At 44.4% G+C, this 18,343-nt stretch overlaps 1 protein-coding gene across 1 annotated transcript; it reads right to left on the reverse strand.

Moving 5' to 3' along the window:
* Positions 1-2,045: 2,045 nt before the first annotated feature.
* LOC104617643 (fibroblast growth factor 13) lies at positions 2,046-3,708 on the reverse strand (the record flags this gene model as incomplete). The annotated part of the gene is made up of 2 exons (XM_010283007.1): positions 2,046-2,182; positions 3,510-3,708. Coding segments are annotated over 2 exons (336 nt in total), but the record flags the coding sequence as incomplete, so codon positions are not given.
* Between the last annotated feature and the right edge of the window lie 14,635 nt (positions 3,709-18,343).

Here is an 18,343-nt window from a genome sequence, read left to right on the forward strand (position 1 = left end):
TCAGTTCCATTATTCCCTTCCAGAACTGGTTCTTCAGCCAACCATGATAAGAACTTGTTCCTCATAACTTTTCAAAATACCTTGATGCGTGAAGCTCACCTGTCAGAGCTGCCTGGATGTTATAGATGAGGAAAGTTCTCACTGATGTTTTTGGAGAGAAAAGGCAGGGCAGAGGGGCGTTTTCTCTCCTGAGCACGTGCACAACGGCAGGAGGCACGGGCGCCTTTTTCCTCGAGACCAGACAAAGCTGGCTCCTGAAGGGTCCCCGCAGTGACGCGCCGCAAACTCCGAGCACCCTCCAGGTGCCAGCCTGGCCCGAGCGGTGCTTGACTTACCGGATCCCTGTGGGAGCCCGGCACGGAGGGCGGCGGGAGGCGTGCTGCGGGGCAGCGCGGCGCGGCGGCACCGAGGCAGCTCTAACAAGGGAGGGCAGGCGGGGAGAAGCTGGAGCAGCTCAGAGCAGGGGAGCGGCACTCGCTGGGGTCCAGCAGCACACGGCAGAGCGGCCGTGACCAAGACTTTGTGGCACGTAACAGTCGCTATGTTTTGAGTATCTCATCTGGGCGTGTAAGACCGGTTCTAACAACATCCAAAAGAAAGAACATGTTCTCATTTGTCTAGTGTATGGCATTGCAGGGGAATAACCCATTACACAGAAGGATTTTGAACATTAATTACAGTATCTTTTATAACTTTATAATTTAACTGCTAAATCTTTCCCTTTAAATCAGTCACCGATGTACATCATGTAATCAAACAGGCTTTTTTAAAAAGTACATCTTAATATAAATAGTTTATTCAGTGCATGGTTGTGTATACAACAAATAATAAACAACTCTTTTGTACGAGGCAGAAAGCTGCCTGTACAGAACTATGTCAGTTTTGGAGCACAGAATCCAACGATGATTAATGCACAAAATCTTACACATCATGCAACTCTATGCCAATATTCCAACTTTCTCCCATGCAACAGACATGATGACCTAAATGGAAACCTAACTACATTTTTTAAACAACTGTTTCCAATAGCATGTATAAGTATATGTTGTTTAGGGGTAACCTGTCCTAACGCTTCCTCCTACACAATATTCACGTGCCCGTTACAATGAAAGAAGGACTTTTACAAATAAGACGTTTCTTATAAAAAAATTAAGTCACCTTAATTCCACAGTTTCTGTCTTTAGAAAAGAAGCCACAACAATAGTTTAACATGACACACAAAATGGAATTAAGAGAAATCTACACTGGAGGATAATGTTATCCCTTTTTGTTAACTTCCACTGGGGATAACAAAACAACTCAATTCCTACAGACTGGGGTTAGCACAAGAACTTTACCAGAAACTACAAATCTATAAAAATTTATATTTCATTGTGTTTAAAACCACAAGAACACTGTTTGCTTGAGCCTGAGACACCAACTCTCAGTTCCAACCCTGAATTTTTAATTATTTTTTTAAAGACATAGCTTTAAAGACCCATTGGAGTTCAGAAATCAAAAAGTTGCACTATTCCAAATGAAAGGATACTTTTTTTTATCAAGCCTTAGATATAAAACGGTAAGCCAAGGAAACAACAGAGTTTACATATTTGTTTTTTTGTTTGCCCCTATAAAACATACAAGCATTAAAATTTCCTTTGAAGAGCAAAAGTGGTCTTTTTCTGAGTTGGAAAGCAAATTCTTATCAGCAGTGAATGCTGTGAAATGTTTTTGTTTCATATTCCACAAAGCATAGGAGAGAGAGAGAAAGAGAGAGAGAAAAAAAGAGAGAGAGAAAGAGCTGGACATTTCTTCTCCGAGATTTATTCCGCAGTTATGTTTGCTGGCTATCCAAGTGCCTTGTGATATGCACAAGCATATTCTACATTATTGGGGTATATCCTTTGACAACCAGTAGATCTAATGGCTGATAAACGAGTGACCTATGCAAGTTCGGTGGCTTGTCCTGGGCAATTGAATGTTTGGATGAAAGACTGCTAGTAAGAATTCAACTGCATCCAGAGGTAAGGTTCTGTTTAGAGAGCACTTGGCTTGCCTGAACCTGGCTACGTTGACTCGTTTTGGCTCATGGATTTACCCCCATTTAGCACTCCTGAAACACTTCTGCTCTTTGTTGGGGTCCCGCTTCCAGATCTTGAGAACTCTGTGAGATCATGGAGAGAAGGCTCTTTGTACATGGCCACTGCAAAGGAAAAGAGAGGCACCACATCAGCACGTGTTATGGGCTATTGAGTCTAGCAGTGCAAAGTCCAGCTGCGAAACGTTGGGATTTTTCATTCAGCAATGTGCAGTGTAAGGAGTTAATGAAAGAAACGTGGCAAGGAGACCTCTTCCATTTCAAACACTCCCTAAGAGCTCCTCGCCTGGGGAATGACATTTTAGAGAAGGGAAAAACCACAGCTCCCTCCCTCTCCCAGTTAAATCATCCACCTACCCACTGCACTTACAGAACTATGCAAGACAGACCTAAGCTGACATAAAACAACATTTCCTTACTAATGGTGAAGTAGCACTATCGACAGCTGTGATTTGACCTGTTACTTACATGTAGCCTAACCAGATGAGTGCAAAAATAGATTTTCAGTCTTCTACTTCCTTTGTTTTCACACACATTAGAAGTGAGGATGAACCTTGACATCAGTTGCCTAAAAACTAACCCTACATGTAGCCTGACAAACTAGCCCAGCATGCACCCAGGGCTATGCACCTTTGAGAGATCCTCTCTGATTTCAAAATGACACTGCCTTAAAAAGGTACTTATAAGAGCATAACCCAGAAGTAGAGGGCTTCATTCCTCTTAAGGGAAGAGAATATGGAAGCTGGTTTTTCTGGAGGAAAGGAGCACCTCCATACATCAACTGAGATCCCCCTCTTTGCGTTGACCAACGTTTGATCATCGCAAAGAGGGGGATCTCAGTTGATGTATGGAGGTGCTCCTTTCCTCTTTGCACTGACCAAAGAGGGAGCCAAGTCTGACCACAGTCCTGATTCAGACGCCTCAGTTGACTGGGATGACTCTAGGTCCTGGTTTTTAACACGCGGCGGTATACATATGCCACATGCATTATTGCTTTTAATGTCACGTGCTGATGTCACATTAATTGCGGTTTAATAAGCACCACACATTAGAGCTTCATCTCGGGCAAAAATAGACAAACAAACATCCTGTAACATAAAGCACAGATTGACAAGCTATACAGCAAGTTGCTGATGGCCTGTAAGCAGATATTTGAGCCTTCCAGGTAGAGCCTTCGTTATCTGTAACAGAGACACCGTGGACTTTGGGAACAAAGAAACTAACATGCGTATTTGGTTAGATTAGAGAAATGCATAGGTAACGTAGAGGAACCTAAAAAAAGCAGCGCTGGTTAGATTAACAGTGTGTTACAGCACATTATACTCCTGTTATATAAGCAGCTGAACCCTTCAAATACATATGCACAGCAATTAAACACCTCTGACATAAGATAATGTCAGTTCAGATAGATGGCCCAAACCCAAGCAATTACCTTTTAATGGTTTTGGAAGAAAGTGTGCTGCAGGTTTATTTTTCTTCACGTGGTTTCCTTTCATTATTTCTCCTTCTTTGTTAAGACCCAAATACCAACCCCGGCCAGACTGTTGCTGTCTGTAGATCATTGAAGAATATGTCACATAGTAGTTTTCGAATACTGATTCTTTGAACTTGCATTCCGGTGTAAAATGTTCCTGTAAGAAAGGAAAAGATCAATATGTGCAGTGCTGAATCTCAGATCAGTTAACGAAAAATCATCCAATATTCATTGCTTTCCAGACATACCTCTCACCCTCCGCTATCCAATTATGAAACACGGGCCCTAGAAGTATTAACAAAAGAGTAACACAATTTGAAACCCGTGAAATGGGGTTGTGAGCAGCTCAAAGTAGCATAATAAAATCTTTTTGAACCACAAGTAAAAAGTCTAAGTGAAGAATTATTGATTGATGCAACTAATGGACATTAGGCAGAGGCAGCCCTGATGTCAACCCCAAAGGACCAGCTGTGGTCCAGCCCCACAGGCGAGAAGCAAGGCCACGTAATGCCTTTGTGCATTAAGTGCTGCCCTCAACTGCTTATGAGGAAAGTGCAATAAAAATTCAAAGCCAGGATGCCACGAGTAAATGGCTGTCTCCTACTAACCTAGCATATTAAGTTAGCTTGTAGCAGCTGCCTCTTTGGCCTAATGTATGTTTTTTCTCTGCCCAGCACATCATCCGCGGAAAGCCCAGCTGCGAGAGCCCCATGCAGACATTAGCCTCTGCTCTTGGCCTGGCAAGAGTTAAACGGTACCACAGCTGAAAGCCTACAGGATCAAGCTTCAGTCTTCGTGCTGAATTGCACTGCTTCTTTCGGGGAGATGGTATTGGGCTAACAGCTAAAATAAAGAGCAATAACCCAGGAGAGCGCCTTTTTCTTCCTGCCAGTGGCGTGACTGGCTTTCACTGTGCAATCATAGAATCATATAATAGTTTGGGTTGGAATGGGCTTGACTCAATCAATACCTTTTGGCATTATTGCCCAGATTCAAAAAAAAAGGCTACAGACATGAAGCACGGGTCTCGGAGGGATCTAAGACCAAAATGCCAGTCCTGACAGCACCACTCAGCTGCTTCCTAACGCCTCTGGGTGCTTCAGGTTTTTCACATTACAAGTTCTGACAACGTCTCACCTATCGACCCCTAAAGTCCATAAAATATGGAAGAGGAAGGGCTTGGTCTGGTGATGCAAATGTTAATATCGCAGCCTGTCGCCGCACCGCACAGCAGCCAGCTGTGTGCTGGTCCTTCCTTGTGAAGGCAGACAGCTTCAGTGGAGCTGCCCTTGTGCTTAAAGTATCCCACAGCAGCGTGAAAGAAGGGAGGAGAAACTGTGCTTGCATGATGATTGTAATTTTGATTTTAAAAAATCAATGGAAATTAAATGTCCCAGGAGCTTAAGATGTTCTTATCCAGCTTCTCAAATGTTCTTGTGTGAGAAAAAGATGGTATTTAAAAAAAAAAAAACACTGTGCATTTTCTGCACATCTTTTGCCATTTTGTGTCTCGTAGGAGAAAGAAAAAACCTCCCGTCCTCTGACTGGCGTTTGCTTCAACAAAGAATGTGAAGTAAGCAATTTTCTTCTTTTTTCTTCAAGCTAATTGGCTGTTATTTAGTTAATTGAGGATTGGTTTCAATTGCTGTCAAACGGGGACAGCCACTGCATTTTTGCTAGATTTCTAAATGAAAGCCTTCCATCGCTGATCCCTGCCCAGCGCCAGCCATGTTAACAAAGACTATTGCAAGTGCATCATCCAATTAGCAGCAAAATGGAAAACTACAGTGCTCCCACCGGAAGATTATGGTTTATGTACAGTAATTTGGAGCTGTTTCGGGTACAAAAGGCCTGCTCGTACACAGCGGCGGTGGGTCAGATCGCAAACAGAACCGCAGCGTTTGCTGTGGCTCTCCCAGGAAGCAAGTTAACCTCAGCCTGCGCAGCGGGAGCCAACAGCGCGCAGCGTGCCCTGAAACAGGGCGGGGAGACAGACAGACAGACACTAAGAAACTCCTTCAGCCCTGGTTCTTCCCTTGGCTGTGAGTTTGCAGCTGAGCCCGGCAAGCGGGCGACGGCGCACGCCAGCCACCCCGAGCACCACGGGCGGCAGCCCCCTCCCTGCAGCATCCCGCAGGTCGGCAGCGACTGCCGTGGTGGTGATTTCTCACGACAAGCGACGGGGCACAGAAGCAAAGACACCTCTCTGTAACGTTCTCGGTTACACGACAAATTCCCTCCCCATTTTTCCGGCACTGAAGCAGACCACCTCATTCCCCTGACCGGCTTGGCACAGCATCACGCTCCTTCGTCTTGACTGACATCTGCTTAATTCCTCGGCTACGGCTGCAGCTTCAGAAAGGCGCTGCACGGGGGGGAACGCACCCTCCTTGCCAAATAAAAGTTGATCCCACGCGAGCTGTTTGCTCTTGAAGTGCTCTGCTTGCTCCTGAATACTAAGCAGCCGCTTACCTTTCGCAAGCGTTTGTTTCCACCCATCACTTGCCTTTAGTTTAATCCAACGTGTGTCTTTCCTGCTCATTAAGAAAAGAGCCAGGGAGGCCAACGGCAGAGGGAAGCTCTGAATGAGGAATGCTAACAAATGTGCCCTGATTTGGGGGTATTACCATTAAAACGAACTTTTCTGAGCTTGGCAAGTCCATGTGGCAACGCAGCTGGGTATGGACAGGGCTAATATCAGCACACCAGTTCAAAATATAGTGCAGAGCGGCAAGTGCAAAACGGCCATTATGTTATCTTTACCGTCAAATTCTTTAATAATTTACTGAGGAAGTCTAAGTTAAAGTTGGGAGAGGGCTGACTGCCCCAATTAAAACTGATCTTTCCCAGCTCACATAGTAAATCCTATAGAAAATTTATAAATATAAATGAGTGTTGAATTCTAAGACTATTTTTTTCCTGTCTCTCAGCTGTCCTTTTTGACCATTTTTGCAATGAAAATAATTTGAATGAGTTTTGAGAAGTCCAATGCTATGAATATATTGTTACACAAAACAGATGAAAAATAGGTATTTGTGTGAAATGGGAGTATTTCAACCTCAGCTTACCCCAGAAGACAGGGGTGATGGCACCTCTGTGACAATAAATTGCACTCACGCAAGCCCCTCACACATGCACCCTCACAATGAATGAATGAATGAATGAATGAATGAATAAATAAAAGTTAAAGAAAGTGCTGGATTCACTGGAGTCATGACTCAGCCATGCTTAAGTAAGCAAGAAGATGAACTGTCAGGAGCTGCTTCTTGGTTTTAAGCTGATCAGCTGAACTACTGAAACGTTCCTTCATGAATAGATCTGCAGCTGCATTAAATATGTGAAAAATAATTTAAAAAGAATAATTTGGTGTATGATAGTATGGTAAAAAGGCCTCGTAGCATACACTTGAAGTGGTTGTGTTTCCAGGCAGCTGACTAGATTACATCTAAAATAACCCAGTCTCTTCCATACAAATAATGCGTTATGGGTTTGCCAAGGCTAAAAGCTAAAATACTGTAAAAATGAAGCTGGAATTCTTCTTGCTCTAATTGTGCAAAAGCTGTGTTTCAAGCCAAAGACCGTACAAAATTATCAGCCATCACACCCACCTACGCTGCAGGACTGAGTATTATTTATTCTGGCCCCCAAATGATCGTGATGCAGGAATTCAGACTTCCCATAGACAGAAAATGGGAAATCTGCTTTAAAGAAAGGTTTTTAGAGTCTTCAAGTTTCTGTCATATTATGGAAGCCTCTCGTCAGGACGGCTGTAGGCACAGTGCACATATGGAGGGCAAAGACGCTTGCTCTCTCTATTTATTTATTGCATACTGTATTTGCACCGTGGCTACCATCAGCAGGGGACATCACCAAATAATTTACAGAGTAGTAAGTTTAAGTCATTAGGTCAATACTGAGTTTGTTAAATGTCTGTGTATCACCATAGGTTGAATGTCCTGCAGCTACCCTACAGCAGTTGACCAGAACAAACAGAAACTTTATTCAGCTGGATTTAGTGCTAGGGGCATAAATAAACAAACAAGAAAAGAAAAACTAACTTTGAAAAGTATTTGGGAAAAAGTATTGAGTACTTGGGAAACTTGGAAAATGTCCTTACCTATTGAACATAGTTACGTTCCACGTGATCAATGACTTTGTCTGCGTATGGGGTTCATTGTTTATTTTCTCCACTTAATGAAAATTGGATTTTTTTTTTTCTCCATATTCTGATTTCTTTCAGGACTGTAATGTAGCCTGTGATTCCATTCTATAATCATGAATTTTTGAAGGAGCCTCTTTAAGGCTCCAGAGTAGTGATTTTCTGCGCCACTGAGCCTGCCTTTTTTTATTAACAGAGATTGATTTTCTCCATCTTGGCATGTGAAGTTCCAGGGTGTATCCTCTGGATCATCACCCTGTAATGTGCAGTGATATCAACAGCACAAGATGTGATTACTTCAACTTTAACGTTATCAGAAATAACAGCTTTTAGATCACCAGTGTGAGAAGACTCTCTGAAGAAACCGGTATTTCGTGAAGCCACCAAAAGCTGTTGGCTATAGGAATGGAAATTTACAATTGTCTTGACGCAATTTATTCTGGATCAGTTATATTACGGTTCCCACAGATAGGTTCCAATCCCACAATATTGCCCATTTTGCTTAAATTTACCTATTTTGAGGAATCCTAGTGACTTCAGTGGGAGCAACTCACAACATATGAATATGTACAGGTCTTGTAGGACTGTAATTAGGAAGACTGACCATGTAATTGTGACTGTATACAACAGTCGCCAGTCACAGCAAAAGACATGCTCATCAAAAAGTTGTGTGGGCTTTTGAACACAGATGCTCTATCAGTGCAGTGCGGAGCTTTATTTCAGCTACGCCTCTTCCAGGTGAGTTCTTGTCGAGACATCATAGGTAGCGCAAAGCCCTCAGGAGGTGCTTTGAAGCTGAACTAACTGCTGCTTGAACAAAAACCCACTGCTGAACAGGAATTTGTGGAAGGCTGTAATTCTCCTTGAGTTCCCTACAGTCTGTGTACCAGCCATCTGACCATGCAAGTAAGAAAATTAAATTTAAAATTATATACAAAAGATACACTAAATTCTTTCATCAGGAAACCTACTTACTGGCAGGAGTGACAGGAAGGCACAATTTTCCGGGAAGGTGATCCCAAACAACTCCACAGCATGGAATTGCCTGGGATAGTGTAATAAGCTGGAATTTATCAAGTGAAACACAAACTGTCAGCGGTGTGTAAATTTATTTAGGACAAAGCTTCCAGAAAGAGCAAAATGGAGCCCAAGGAAGCAGCTGGATATCCAGCATCTCTAGAGTAAGATTTCAGGTTGTCACTAAGTTTTCTCTGAATCTATGAGAAAAGCATTGAAAAGGTCCTGTAATTATTCCCTTGACATTGTTCCTTTGCACAGCACACCAAATGCACAAACTCAGGGTAAAAATGCACACGGTGAACTGAAGCAGAAAACATATTAATTACAAATACAAAGATTTGGAGCTTTTAAGTTTTGTTCGTTACTCTTTTTCTAGCCTTATCAATGACTCAGTTGTGAAAACTTGTCCTAGCCATCTTTGCCCAGATTTTTAAGTGGCATTTAGGCACATCAATAAATACCTATTTAAAGCTTGGTGTGTCACCTCTCAGCATGCTCTGCCCAAGGAATGGCTGTACTGCCTGATGACCCCAGGGAAAAAACTCAGTGACTGTAAACAGTGCTCGAATTTAATTGAGATAGGAACTATGCATGATCATATTATTGCTCCTCTGTCTTTCGGTGATGCTTCACTTCTATGACTGCGTCGATTAACCAAAGCACTCCTTAATTGGGGCAAGAGAACTAATGCATGATAGTAATGCAGAGACAAGACACTCTTCTGATTACTGCAGAGGAAATGAATCCTGTTAGAGAAAGCCTGTAATGTGGTTTAAAAGTTCTGCAAGATGCCCAGGAGAACACCTCACATGTCAAACACAGGCCCCTTTCCTAATCTGGCCCACAACGTTCTGAGACGTAATTTACTTGGCATGAATAAGAAAGAGAGAAGATCCACTTTGCCCCCAAATGCTTCTCTTCTGCATCAGTGCTGAGCTGCACTGAACATGTGCTTCCCTGGCGATCCTGGAAAAATGGTACAGGAAAACCTCTGCGATTTCCTCAATAATCAAGTCCTCTATAAATATTTTAATAACTTCTAATGGTTGTACCTACCCTTTTTAAATTTCTGAGGCTTTAGGGCACCTGGCTTGCCAGTCCTAGTTCAAAATCAGCAAAATTCTAATATGATAGAAGGAAGAAACTAGTCTTTAAACATTGCCTGTTTTGTGAAACTTGGGAAAGTTCATTAAGCAATAAGTGCCCATCAGGTTGTGTGAGGGCTCTAAGCCAGACTAACAGAGCAAATCTGTGTGATACAATCCTACTATTACCTAGAAGCTGTTTTTTAATTCATATTTAATTTTTATTGTTTGAAACAAAAGAACAGAATTCCTGTAACTGCTTCTAAATCTGTAAAGGGAAGCCTACATATCAATCTGCAATTAAGCCTCTGGAGAGAGATCCTCTCTACTAGTGTAAGCATGGGTTTGGGGTTAAAAAAAAAAAAGATTAGAATAACTTTCTCAATGTCTAGCCAAAGGTTTTATTGCATGATAAAGCCCCAAGACTCGTGGACTGTACTCCCAGGTTTGGTCAAGGACTGGTTAACACCACTGTAGCCTTTGACTAAGGTAATCTCCAATTGAAAAATGGGAGATGGAAGTACCCTGCATGTTTTCCCTGTACTTCCACACTCTGATCTCATATGCTTCTCTAGGTATGTGCCACTGATCATCTTTGGACATTGAACTTGCTGGACCTTGGATCTGATCTGTTACAGCTTCTCATGATCCTCCCTCCTACATGACTGAGTCAAGCAGAGGAACTAAACCTTCCTGGCTGAGCAAAGCACCAAGAGCTACCCTCTGAGCAGGCCAACTGAAAAGCAAGAGCTGCCTCAATACATGACCTGCAGGGACACTACTGAAAACAGGGATGTTGGAAAAGATGTCCTCCCTGAAAACGTGCTGGCAAAGATCCCGCCTGCTCAACCTGGACAAAAAATCAAAAGTCGTCTTACATCACCAAAGGCAGCTGAGGCAGGCAACTACCTATACCCAGCGCATGGGTAGCTGTGCGTAGTGTATAAATACCCAGAGCCCACTGAGGCTGGCGGTTCGTTTCAGCAGCCTTGGGATCATGCCAACTGGTGAATCCTCCTCCCATTCAAAGCTACAGGAGAACTCCCTTTTCCTCTCAGTAGGCTCACGGTGTTCCCCAGAGCAGCCAATCCTTTTCATAATTTTCCTAAGCTCATTATCTCTGTTCCCTGCAACAGTGGCTTCCACAGGTGAAACCAGCAGAAAACACATTTTAAATGTGTCGGTGGTTGTTTTTTATCATAAGCAAATTTCTTGTCTTATTTTTTTACAGCTTTCTTCTCTCAGCTTTTGATTTTGGAAAACAGCACATAGAAGTACCCAGTGTGCCTCTTCTGGGCCGTTCATTACCCCACATCTCTCTATCATGTCTCTGCTTATTCATCTCTTGTCTTAACTAAGCGGGCCTAATCTTTTTAAATCTCTCCTCATATGAAAGGTTCTCTGTGCCTCTAATCATTTTCATTACCCTTCACTGAATCCTTTCAATTTTTTTTCTCTATCATTTCCAGAACTGAAACACAAGATTTAAAAAGAGGCCGTACCATTAAGTTGCATAACAGAGGTAAGATATTTTCAATCATTTATCTTATGACAAAGTAAAATGGTCTTTGCTGTTCAGCCTCACTATTGTGCAGTCGTACAAAAGTTCTCAATTTTTTAAAGTTGTGTTTCTGATAAATATGGTCCAATTTTATGGTATTTCTGACCCTCTGATCGTTCGGTGTACCCAAGCTTAAAAATTAAAGGAAGGGAGAAGGAAGCAAAAGGCAGATAGGACAGCTTTCTTCCCCAGAACTAGAGCAGAGAGCCCCAAGGATGCTAAGCAACCTATTTTATAATGTACCCATTATTGCAAAGATAACCTGCCAGCCATTGCAATCAGATTTTTAGCAGTTATAATTGACATCAAATGCTGGTATTGTCAAATCTCTCTGACACAGACGTTGTGCAGAAAGTCCTCAGCTTAAGTGTGTCACGCATTACTTAAAAAAAAAAATCATCTAAGTTGAAAAATTTCTTTTAAGTATGGGGGCCACGTTCTGCTTTCAGTTACAGACAGCCCTGCATCCCACTCTTTTTAATGGCCAGCCCTGAGAGCCCATTGCCATTCGCTGAACGTGGCCAGTGGCACGAGATGCTGAAGGACTAAGAGGAGCCTGAGCCTTAGGAGACACCGCAACTGCCTTGTTTTGGGTGAGCTGCTTGCGGTTTGTTCTTCTGAGTTGCTAATAGCCTGCTAGCTCTCCCCTTGGCTTTGTATGTCACTGCCTCAGTGGGACACGGGGACAGAGAAACCAGGCACAGCCTGGTATCTTCCCCCGAGCAGCAGCAAGCTGCAGCAAGACGCACCGAGGAAGTCGCTCGACGAGCGTGGCACGAAGAGACACTGCTTTGTCACAGCCCAGCCACTGCGAGGAGGAGACGTCTGCAAGCTGGCAAGAGCAGCTGAGGAAGAAAAGACATTTCTGTCTCAGTAGCCCTTTTACACAATTACTCTTGTATCCGTCTACGTGACCGCTGCCACTGGGGGAAACCCACGCTGCCGCCGCTGGGGCTGCAGAGCGCAGGGCGGCAGCCGCGGGTTGATTTGCTCCTGGAACAAGGTGACTTGGCCAGCGTTTGTTAAAACACCGCCTGGGACTGAGGGGCAAAAAGGGCAGCACCACCTTTCTGCTGCCACATCGAGTGCCTTGGCTGTGCCATCCCGAAATGCTGCTTGCAGTTATGTGGGCTGTGAGGGGCCGTGGGAGACAGGTAACCTGGGATGGGGTGCAGCCGCGGGTTGATTTGCTCCTGGAACAAGGTGACTTGGCCAGCGTTTGTTAAAACACCGCCTGGGACTGAGGGGCAAAAAGGGCAGCACCACCTTTCTGCTGCCACATCGAGTGCCTTGGCTGTGCCATCCCGAAATGCTGCTTGCAGTTATGTGGGCTGTGAGGGGCCGTGGGAGACAGGTAACCTGGGATGGGGTTCAGCAGGGTGGGCAGCCATGCTGGAGCACTGGGTCACCTAACGCTCCCCTGACACTTCCGTGCTGGCAGCTCTCCCGGCACCGGGGAGCTCCCCAGACGGGCTCTGCGGGAGAAGCAGGGCTAATTAGAACTGAGCGTGGGATTTACTGCTGTATCCTCGATACACGACATCAGCCCCGGGGTAAGGAGATGGAAGAGATCTCCTTCAGACTGTCACCCAGGCACTCATGCACATTTATCTTAAAGTGATGAAGAAACAATAATCTAATTGGTGTTCGCAGCAAGCTCTAAATCTGTCTGTTTAATTACAAGCAGGGTCGTGACCCTTTTAGCAGCAAATGCTCCTAAAATTCTATGGAAAAAAAGCAAGCACGCAAAGGTTTCTCTTTTTTTGGGGAAGGGCAGCTGAACAACAGTCAGAACAAGTGCTACGGTCTGGTGGGAATAGGCGATAACGGGGAATGCTGTTTCTGTGGTAACCTGCAACCCGGCTGAAAGCCTGTCTGTACGACTGCTGTGAGTTACGATGGGTAAATCGATGTGGAAGTGATCTCCTTGTCCTTCGCTGCTCTGGTGAGGTGCCATCCTATGTTTCCGATGGCAAACTCGTGGAGACGGTGCTTTTCCACCCAAAGGCTGGGCAGGTAGCTCTCCCAAGCACACCAGCTCAGCTCGGACCTCCCCAGACTACCACCAGCCGCCTCGCCGACACTAAAGAAGAAAGATGGGGTCTGCCCCAGAGGAAGCACTTGGAGACAGATGCTGCTGAACGAGCTCTTTTTCTGCACACTAGAAATTGCCTCTGCTCACTGACTGCAAGAAGCTGCAAGTGGAAGATAAATTACAGCCAGAGCTGCAGGAGAAGAAATAATGCCACGTTACACCAAACTGGACCTTGCTTCACTGTCAGCTTAGAGTCTATTCCGCACGAAAGGACAGCTCTGCCATTTGGCCTGTATATTTTATTAATGTGGATGCATATTTATGGCGCTACGGATTAGCCGACACTTCAGCATTCCATGCCGTCCCTTTACGCTGTAGTTCTTGGGAAAGGCATTTGTCCTGTCTGCTGTTCTTCCTCGTGCGCAGTGAGCAGTGCTCTCAGGCGGCTGCTGCTCTCTGCCCAGACTGTCCCTCTGCGCTGCCTGGGCTGGAATCGCTGCCGTAGATACACCAATACCACCAAACATGTTTTGGGAGCCCACCGTAAAGTACTAAATGCAGTTTACTCTTTGGACTAGCATTATATACTAAAAATAATATTAACACCGTACTAATAGGCCTATTAATTAGGTTTTTATTCTGCAAAGCACTGCACTGCATGCTTAATTTTGAACATGGATAACGTCAGTGTTGGGAAAGTTAAGCAGGTCATTACACTGAACAAAAGCAATGACTCTTTCAGGACCCGATCCAAAAACGTGTTATGACCAAGGGAAATGCTACCCATGCCTTTACTGCATTTTGGTTAGCTTTCTAACATCCATGTAGTCTGCAAACACACACACACGTCTTGCTTTAAGAAATCAAGGCTATTTGATATTTGTCACTATTAATTCAGCTTACTTGCTTACTATGAGGTGCAAATACAAAAGATTAAGCTTAATAATAATGGGAATGCCACAGGTTCAAGGAGTTGGCTAGCTCTACCCTGACCAAACCAGCATCTCTGTATGACCAAATGGTAATGAGACCTTTCCAAATGAGCTTAATTTACTGCAATCCATTTATTCATGAATGCCATGGATGGATGTTTTTCAAACCTTGGTAGTTTGACAGTGCCAGGGCATTACTGGCAGCCAAACCCTGCTTCTTGATATAGAGTGGTGATGCTCTTTGGAATTCCTCCGCCCTCATGGCTCCCTAAATTATGCTATTGAACATATGCTGCTAGGTGGATCTCAGAGGCTGCTTGTATAAGATGTATATAATACGTATATATTGTATATATATAAGAGGCTGCTTGTATAAGATGGCAGGCTAATCGAGGGATTTGAGAGATTTCAGAAGGCAAAAACTTTTAATAACAAGATAATCAAGGATTATATAAGGGAGGTGAGATGTAGGAATGACCCTTTATTTAAGAGTTGATGCTGACTGGCAGAAAACATTTGTTTCAGCAGGTGAAAAGCTTAAGAGGGAACACATGCAGTGAACAGGCTAAATTTCTCTCTGTAAACGACATATATGCATTCCTCATAAGCAACATTTTGGGCGTCAAATTACTGGAAATTCAAGTTTCGGAGTTTTCCAGCACCTTGCACACGAAACACTGTGCAGCAGAGCAGAGCCCAACCTCCCTGCAACAGCCACAGGTAACAGGAGCAGATACGTGCCTGTGTGTAATTCGGGCAAGTCATGCACTAGCGTTTAAAACGCTGCATTGCTCTAACAAGCAAGTTGGCACCACGGTAGCTTGAGAAATGGGAGGCTTCACGTTCCAGTCAGCATCTGAGCCGCAGCGCACTCTCCAGCAAAGCCTGACTACGTCCCTCGGGGCAGGGGGGCCGACAGACGAGGAGGGCAGCAACCAGCCACTTCCACGTCTCATCAGCCCCTCGGAAACCAGCCCAGGCAGAGCCACGGGGGAGCCTCACTGAAACATCAGACAGGCCCATGACGCTGCCTCCAAAATACAGTTTCTTTGTGTTTTATAGTTGTGACTTCTAAATAGGGCCCCCCCGCCAAGCCACATAATGCAGAAAGCAGCAAACATTTCTAATACTTCATGATATGGCTATGCCACTAACGTCTAGAGACTGGGCTGAATATTATATGTGTCCTCTTAACAGTCCTCCAACAACTGTCCTAATGAAGTTAAGAACATGTGCTTTCTTTTTCAGTGATTTATGGGATGTTTTCTCTAAAACTAATGCACAGTCTCATAGGAAACCCTGTCCTTCCAAGAGACAGCCTGAGCACAGAGATAAGCTTATAAAGCTCTGTTTTCTTTCCCGCACAGTGATATGGACTTTGCGAGGGTCTGTCATTTGGCTGTTTTACGACTCCCTGCTGCCCCTGGGCTGTGTAACAGATTACTTTGGAGCCAGACTTCTGGGAGACACCATGCTACTATTGCCTAAGCAGCAGAGGAAACACAGGTCCCTGGTAAAACACTTGCAAAGCTAATTTAAACTTGGAAGACACCCAAATGTCTCTGGGAGGTGCAGTTTAAAACCCTAACCCAAGATAGCTTGGACTGCAATCGCAGATTTCTGGGAACGGTGTGGAACAGTTGTTCCACAAGCCAAACACTGAAGATCTCTGTATTAGAATATTTTGACAGGAGAGCTGTTGCCATTCTGAGTTATTTCACAGAGAAAAAAAGGGCAAAACACGAAATTCAAACATAGATATGACCATTGCCTGGCTTACACATCTGCAAGTCTCTCAGACTTCCTGAGACTTCGAGTCAAGGAACACTTAACATCTCAAACTCAATTTGTCTGACAGTGTTACCCATTGAACTGACAAGGGAGCTTCTTGAAAGTATTTAGAAGGGTTCTAGTTCAGAGGAATCTTTGTCCATGAATCATAGAAAAAGTTGAATGGTGTGAGCACCTTGATTTTAAAACCAAACCTCGTATCTCTGCTACAGAAAGCCCTTTTAAGCATAGTTAAAACAAAGAACTTCTGCTACTAGATTCACAAATGCTGTGCGTTGTATCGCAAGGAGGAATCTGAAAGCTAAGTCCTAGGCTTAGTTTGAAAACTACCGTTGCATTTTTTCTTAAGAATCTAAACTGCCTTGGATCAGTTCTGCTTCTAAACTCTGGTTATCTATTTCTGAGTCAGCAAATAATAGCTGGCTGAAGCCAGCCAGGCAGAGACCAGAGAGCTAAACCACCCTGCAATTGAAAGTATAAAGGTGAGCTTGTCCATCAGAAAAGGTGATCATCTTTCAATTTACCCACTGGTTGATCTTCCAATGCATTGTCCAGGGCTACCCGTGGTTAGTACCATCTAACAAGCAGCAAAAAAGGCTGAAGTAAGAAGGCACAGCAGACCAAGGATTCAAGGGAAATGCTGATGAATCCTATCACCTGCCTACTGAAGTCTGCACAAGGAATATGTGCTGGCAAGTTCAGAAACACAGTTTTCCTGCAGGCAAGCAAGACTGTGGACATCTTTGGACTTTGAAAGCTTTGAGGCTAAGCCTGTGGAGACCAAGTGGGGTAACTAAATGTCATTTAAATTCTACCATTGAAATAAAGTAAGACTACCAATGAAACAAATAGGATTCATCTATCTAAATCTCTCTGAGGATCTGAGTCCAAATCCAGACCTGCATGTGCAAGTCCAAGCTGTGATTCATCTCATCTACCTTCAGGCACTTAAAAGAATCACCAAAGTTAGGAGCCGGGTCAGTCTGGGATTTTCTTGTCCTCAACGAACGTAGCTGGTTTAAATTACCCCTGGAGAGGATAAGGGAGGGTGTTGAGTCCTACGCCACAGACCCAGCTCTGCTAAAGCCTCTGGACCTTTCTGAGCACAGCAAGAAGAGGTGCAATGTCCCAGGGCAGGCAGGTGAGGGCAGGGGTGGGAGGGATGGGAGCGGGCAGAGGTGGGTATGCAGGGAGAGGAGAGAGGCGAGAGACATGGTGGGCAAAGCAAATGGCAGGCCAGGCTTCCCCTACCAAACCACAAACTGAGCCTGCAGAGGTGCTGGCCCTGTTCCTCCTCCAGTGTTAAAATGGGGGGTGAGGCCAGTCTGTGAGCTTTGCTGGAAGCCTCAGTAGGACTGGTCCATCCCAGTATGCTGCGGCTCAGCAGAGCAGCACAGACTGTCCCCAGGTGGCCCCGAGTCGCTGTCCCTTGTCACAACACGAGATACGTTAAGCGAACTTTAATACCGAGTATTGTATAGAAGAGGGTTTCAGTTCTGCTCTTGTCAAAGCCAGGGAAAGTCTGGCCCAGATCAGCCTTGGCATCAGCAGTCTGACTGCTGAAATGGAAAGAAATTACCTTGGGTACATCCGAGATACAGTTTTTGCTTTGCAATATTTACAGGGAACAGCCCCCGAACCTTACGGTCTCATTTTCGCAAAGCTCCCATCGAAATGAATCACCACTTCACCCGAGTTAGTGCTCCAGGACTGAGCTCTGAATTATTAAAAGTGAATGACATGTAAGAATTTATGTCAATTTTCAAAACAGATCAGCAAAGGTAGACAAAAATCCATCTCTGAAACTAGTAGAAGGTATGTGGCTGAAGTCCTAGTCTGCTTTGAAAGCTTAGCCCTAGCTTTTTAGTGAAACACAGTGCCTTTTAAACCTCATATTTTAATCATCACACTTCTGTGCAATGCTGAACCCTTGCCTCGTTTCTTTGCTTCAAACACAACCTCCACCATTACTAGCTGGACGGCGCAAGCGACGCCCTTGCATCACAAGCTGACGCCCTCCTCGTGGGGAACCTGGAGGCTTGTTCCTTTTCTCCCTCTCGCAAAACAATCTACTGTCTGAACAGGCAAACGTACCTTCCCCCCGCGACCCGTCCACAGCCCTTCTTGTTCCTACGTGACACCTTCAGGGGAGCCAGACTGAACACCAAATATTGCTTTAGGCGTCGTGTTCGCGTTTGTAGAATTAGCC

Source organism: Phaethon lepturus, unplaced genomic scaffold (assembly GCF_000687285.1).
Source record: "Phaethon lepturus isolate BGI_N335 unplaced genomic scaffold, ASM68728v1 scaffold40492, whole genome shotgun sequence".
NCBI classification, from domain to species: domain Eukaryota; kingdom Metazoa; phylum Chordata; class Aves; order Phaethontiformes; family Phaethontidae; genus Phaethon; species Phaethon lepturus.